The sequence below is a fragment of the Dermochelys coriacea genome, chromosome 13 (assembly GCF_009764565.3).
Source record: "Dermochelys coriacea isolate rDerCor1 chromosome 13, rDerCor1.pri.v4, whole genome shotgun sequence".
NCBI classification, from domain to species: domain Eukaryota; kingdom Metazoa; phylum Chordata; order Testudines; family Dermochelyidae; genus Dermochelys; species Dermochelys coriacea.
This window is the reverse complement of record NC_050080.1, coordinates 36,658,836-36,665,273: the sequence shown is the minus strand read 5'-3', so window position 1 is coordinate 36,665,273 and position 6,438 is coordinate 36,658,836. Positions and strand designations below refer to the sequence as shown.

The 6,438-nt window shown below is 41.2% G+C and overlaps 1 protein-coding gene across 1 annotated transcript; it reads right to left on the bottom strand.

The window, feature by feature from the left end:
• Nucleotides 1-1,313: 1,313 nt before the first annotated feature.
• LOC119841626 (olfactory receptor 1020-like) lies at nt 1,314-2,321 on the bottom strand. Its single transcript, XM_038369180.2, has one exon. The coding sequence runs from the start codon at nt 2,319-2,321 to the stop codon at nt 1,314-1,316; it is 1,008 nt and encodes a 335-aa protein (XP_038225108.2).
• Between the last annotated feature and the right edge of the window lie 4,117 nt (nt 2,322-6,438).

Genomic DNA, 6,438 nt, shown 5'->3' with positions numbered 1-6,438 from the left:
TTGTTTTGAAAAACAGAGCAATTATGAGAGATGGAAATAAGGATCAGTGGAAATTGTTGCCAGCAAAGCTTTGGATGCACAACATTGTTCCAAATGGAGGTAGACTGGGTCCTTGTTAAAGTATTTTATATTTAGGTATTTCTGTGTGGTTAGCTGGGAAGAACAGTTGTCTTCTTTGTTTTGTAGTGAGAAATATAGAGATAACCTTATTCATCCCCAAGAGCTGGAGAAAACAAACCAATTCTCTTCAGGGAAAGAGATGACAACAAGAAGATGCATTCAAAGAAGTATCCCACAGAACATGTATATGCTTCTGGGAAAGGGGTAGCTTCTGGGAAGGGGGGTATGTAGTATTCCAATGTGCAAAGGAAATAATGATATAGACTATGGATAAAATGTTCAAAATGCTTAAGTGACATATGTGCTTAAGACCTATTGTAAATCAATGGGATCTAGGCTATATGCAGTTGTGGCTTTTCTAAAGCCCTATCAGGCCTGATGTTGACCTAGGAATACCTAGCTTCTTTAGATGCCCCCACTGTGGTGTTGTCTATATTACTCTAATTACCCTTAAATTACTAATGCATCCGATGAAGTGAGCTGTAGCTCACGAAAGCTTATGCTCAAATAAATTTGTTCATCTCTAAGGTGCCACAAGTACTCCTTTTCTTTTTTGCGAATACAGACTAACACGGCTGCTACTCTGATACCCACTATTGATAGAGGAATTCTTAGGACTTGTTGGTTTCTTTCGATTTTCTGTGTTCACAGGCCTTTGAGCCATCTCAAACCAGTTCTGTAGGCTCAGTAGGAAAGCAAGCCAAAATCATCAAAGTTAATAAGTTTGGCACTGTGCCTGAAGGTTTGTGGAAAGGTGGCTTATCTTTTCCTTCCTGCCTGTTTTTTTTTCAGACAGTTGCCTGTTGAGTTAACCCCATATTGTCATACAGAAAACAGTCTCAGTAACCAGGCCAACATACAATATTAGTAAATTATTACACAGCAGCTCCAGATCCATGCTCTAGTTTCACACCAGGATCTTGGGATGCAGGGATCACTGACTCTCTGCCCTTGTTTGTATGGGAGGTCAGATTAGATGCTCATAATGATTCCTTCCGGCTTTTAAATATAAGGATCTATGAACAAATGAAAGCCACAGACAGAGATGGTGCTTATTTCAGTGGTTTCTTAAGAGTGAACCAAAATTGCCAAGACTATGTTAGGGAACAAGACATTGATTGATTGCCTTTCAAGTTCAAAAACACAGCTCAGGGTATCACGTTTTAGTGTAACCTAAATAAGTTAGCTCAGTGTCACCAAATTCTCACAAAAGCCACAAATCTATTGAGAGATTTCCTGAAAGCCTCCTTGACCTCTTTGTTTCTCAGGCTGTAGATGAGGGGGTTGACCATTGGAGTCAGAACTGTGTAAAAGACAGAGAATATTTTGTTCAGGTTTCTCAGTGTATGTGTTTTTGGTACGACATATACCATGATTAGGGTCCCGTAGAAGGTTGTAACTACAATCAGGTGAGAGGAGCAGGTGGAAAATGTCCTTTGCTTCTCAGTAGTGGATGGGATTCTTATGATACTGGCTATGATACAGATATAGGATGTCAGGGTTAATAGAAATGGGGGAAAGATATCTATGGAAGCAAAACAGAAAGCGAAAAGTTCTATCAAGTAGGTATCACTGCAGGATAGTTGGACCATTGGGGTAAAGTCACAAAAGAAATGGTCAATTTTACTGGGGCCACAAAAAGTTAATTGTGACATCAAACATATGAATATGGTGGCAACTACAAAGGCAATGATGCAAGACCCTGCTGCTAACTGGAGGCAAAACTTGCCATTCATAACTATTCCATAATGCAGTGGTTTACATATCGCTAAATACCGATCATAAGACATCACAGATAAGAGGTAACATTCTGCAGCTGCCAGGCCACCAAAGAAATAATATTGTACAAAACAACCACTAGCAGAAATGATTCTGTCCCCAGTCAGGAGACTGGCCAGCACCCTGGGCAGGATGGTGGAGGTGTAGCTGGTCTCCAAGCAGGACAAAATCCCCAGGAAGAAGTACATAGGGGTGTGAAGGCACTGATCAACCACAACTAATGCTGCAATGAGGATGTTCCCAGCCAGGGTCACAATGTAGATCAGTAGAAAGAGCAGGAAGAGAAAGCTCTTCAGTTCAGGGTGTTTTCCAAATCCCAGGAGGATGAATTCCTTGACAGCCGTTTCATTTCCTAATTCCCTGTCTGCCATGGGTTCTACCTTTGGAAGAGAAAACAAACTGAACTGGCAGTTGAAGAACATCAGAGTACTTTTCAATGTATTGCTTCTATTTCATTGCACAAATGCTGAGTCCTCTACTTCCCCTTCTGGTGATGTGTCCATATCGCTGGTGCATCTCTGACCTTCTGCTTTGGATCATGCACATTCTAGTTTCCCACCTTCTCAAAGAAGAGATCAACAAATTCTCTACCAATCCATACCCCTGGCAGAACTCTGAAAGTTTAATTTTATAAATCCTCAGTGGTACGCTAAACTCCTAATATTTTACAGCAGAAATAATCTCCTAGGCTGGGGTTTCACTTCTTATCATAGGTTTCAGAGTAGCAGCCGTGTTAGTCTGTATTCGCAAAAAGAAAAGGAGAACTTGTGGCACCTTAGAGACTAACAAATTTATTAGAGCATAAGCTTTCGTGAGCTACAGCTCACTTCATCGGATGCATTTGGTGGAAAAAACAGAGGAGAGATTTATATACACACACACAGAGAACATGAAACAATGGGTTTATCATACACACTGTAAGGAGAGTGATCACTTAAAATAAGCCATCACCAACAGCAGGGGTGGGAAGGAGGAAAACCTTTCATGGTTTCATGGTGACAAGCAGGTAGGCTAATTCCAGCAGTTAACAAGAATATCAGAGGAACAGTGGGGGGTGGGGTGGGAGGGAGAAATACCATGGGGAAATAGTTTTACTTTGTGTAATGACTCATCCATTCCCAGTCTCTATTCAAGCCTAAGTTAATTGTATCCAGTTTGCAAATTAATTCCAATTCAGCAGTCTCTCGTTGGAGTCTGTTTTTGAAGCTTTTTTGTTGAAGTATAGCCACTCTTAGGTCTGTGATCGAGTGACCAGAGAGATTGAAGTGTTCTCCAACTGGTTTTTGAATGTTATAATTCTTGACGTCTGATTTGTGTCCATTCATTCTTTTACGTAGAGACTGTCCAGTTTGGCCAATGTACATGGCAGAGGGGCATTGCTGGCACATGATGGCATATATCACATTGGTAGATGCGCAGGTGAACGAGCCTCTGATAGTGTGGCTGATGTGATTAGGCCCTATGATGGTATCCCCTGAATAGATATGTGGACAGAGTTGGCAACGGGCTTTGTTGCAAGGATAGGTTCCTGGGTTAGTGGTTCTGTTGTGTGGTGTGTGGTTGCTGGTGAGTATTTGCTTCAGATTGGGGGGCTGTCTGTAAGCAAGGACTGGTCTGTCTCCCAAGATCTGAGAGAGCGATGGCTCGTCCTTCAGGATAGGTTGTAGATCCTTGATGATGCGTTGGAGAGGTTTTAGTTGGGGGCTGAAGGTGATGGCTAGTGGCGTTCTGTTGTTTTCTTTGTTGGGCCTGTCCTGTAGTAGGTGACTTCTGGGTACTCTTCTGGCTCTGTCAATCTGTTTCTTCACTTCAGCAGGTGGGTATTGTAGTTGTAGGAATGCATGATAGAGATCTTGTAGGTGTTTGTCTCTGTCTGAGGGGTTGGAGCAAATGCGGTTATATCGTAGCGCTTGGCTGTAGACAATGGATCGAGTGGTATGATCTGGATGAAAGCTAGAGGCATGTAGGTAGGAATAGCGGTCAGTAGGTTTCCGATATAGGGTGGTGTTTATGTGACCATCGCTTATTAGCACCGTAGTGTCCAGGAAGTGGATCTCTTCTGTGGACTGGTCCAGGCTGAGGTTGATGGTGGGATGGAAATTGTTGAAATCATGGTGGAATTCCTCAAGAGCTTCTTTTCCATGGGTCCAGATGATAAAGATGTCATCAATGTAGCGCAAGTAGAGTAGGGGCATTAGGGGACGAGAGCTGAGGAAGCGTTGTTCTAAGTCAGCCATAAAAATGTTGGCATACTGTGGGGCCATGCGGGTACCCATCGCAGTGCCGCTGATTTGAAGGTATACATTGTCACCAAATGTGAAATAGTTATGGGTGAGGACAAAGTCACAAAGTTCTGCCACCAGGTTAGCCGTGACAGTATCGGGGATACTGTTCCTGACGGCTTGTAGTCCATCTTTGTGTGGAATGTTGGTGTAGAGGCTTCTACATCCATAGTGGCTAGGATGGTGTTTTTAGGAAGATCACCAATGGACTGTAGTTTCCTCAGGAAATCGGTGGTGTCTCGAAGATAGCTGGGAGTGCTGGTAACGAAGGGCCTGAGGAGGGAGTCTACATAGCCAGACAATCCTGCTGTCAGGGTGCCAATGCCTGAGATGATGGGGCGTCCAGGATTTCCAGGTTTATGGATCTTGGGTAGCAGATAGAATACCCCAGGTCGGGGCTCCAGGGGTGTGTCTGTGCGGATTTGTTCAAGACGATTTGTTCAGACGTCAAGAATTATAACATTCAAAAACCAGTTGGAGAACACTTCAATCTCTCTGGTCACTCGATCACAGACCTAAGAGTGGCTATACTTCAACAAAAAAGCTTCAAAAACAGACTCCAACGAGAGACTGCTGAATTGGAATTAATTTGCAAACTGGATACAATTAACTTAGGCTTGAATAGAGACTGGGAATGGATGAGTCATTACACAAAGTAAAACTATTTCCCCATGGTATTTCTCCCTCCCACCCCACCCCCCACTGTTCCTCTGATATTCTTGTTAACTGCTGGAATTAGCCTACCTGCTTGTCACCATGAAAGGTTTTCCTCCTTCCCCCTCCTGCTGTTGGTGATGGCTTATTTTAAGTGATCACTCTCCTTACAGTGTGTATGATAAACCCATTGTTTCATGTTCTCTGTGTGTGTGTATATAAATCTCTCCTCTGTTTTTTCCACCAAATGCATCCGATGAAGTGAGCTGTAGCTCACGAAAGCTTATGCTCTAATACATTTGTTAGTCTCTAAGGTGCCACAAGTACTCCTTTTCTTTTTACTTCTTATCATGTTTTTTTTTTCTTGTTTCATGAGATAGACATTTACCATTATAAACTAATAACCCCTAATGTCACCCATTCTTTAAAGGAGGGTCAGACACAATTCTTCTAAGAGTTGACCTCTCAATCCTGATCACTTTCTTTATCTCCCTATCTCTCCCTTTTAATATATTGATTTTTCTCTTCACCATTTTTGAAGTGTTGATCATCATTATACTTAGGCATTATAAAATGGAACATACTAAAGAAGATCAGAGGAGTGTTTTGTTCAGTGTCACATCCCTCACAATGTCAACAGACATTTTCTCCCAAGGAAATGCTGGTTTTTAGTTGAAAAAAAAGTTAAAACCTCAAAACATTTAAAAAAAAATATTTATTTGTCAGTTATTTTTGCTTTGGCCACTGAATTCGCTGAAAATTACTGAACATTTTTCAATACCAAACCGAAACATTTCCTGTTTTTGCCTGAAAGTGTTCTCTCTTATTTTGTGTTCTTGGCGTTCCATGTAAAAATGAAAGAATTTTGCAGGAAAGCAGAGCCTTTTGGTGAAAGCTGTTTTTTAACCAAAATCTCAAATTTACAGTTTAGAAAACTTTGGATGGAAAGTTTTGGGCCAGTCTTAATATCAACACAAGATTTGGATTTTGATTTGAATAATCAGAATATGCCCAGGTACATTAGATAATCTATAGTTTCATAAGAGAAATAAATACCTTTGTTTCTGGGCTTAAAGCAATGAATGTCTATCTGGGATAATGAAGAAATGTGTATTATAATTCCTTTGTTTCCTCAGAAGCGTTTGATACTGACCACTGTCAAACAGAGGCTATTGATTATATGGATGACTGAACTCTTCTATTCTGGATCCATTCCTATGTTCCTGTCCAACTTAGGATCTTCCTCTTTTTATGGTGGGAGAATTTTAGGATTTTGATTTGGTTGTGTCTCCATACCGTGGTCAAGAAGGGACCATAGATTTTCGATGTTCTGCCTGAAATATGTTCAAGGCACCCCGTTTTCAGAAAGTGCATCTTTGAGTGGTCTCAGTTCAGCCTTCTTAATATTTAGGTACCACAAAATGGTTAGACAATTTTGAAATTCTTGGCTGCTGCCCTGAGAATAACTCCATTACTTCCAGTGTGAATTCAAAGAGAAATGAGTCACTTCTGATTCACACTGATTTAAATGAGAGAACCTCACATATGGATTTAAATGGGATTACACCAAGTTTGCTATTATAGCTAGAGTTTTCAGCTCAAT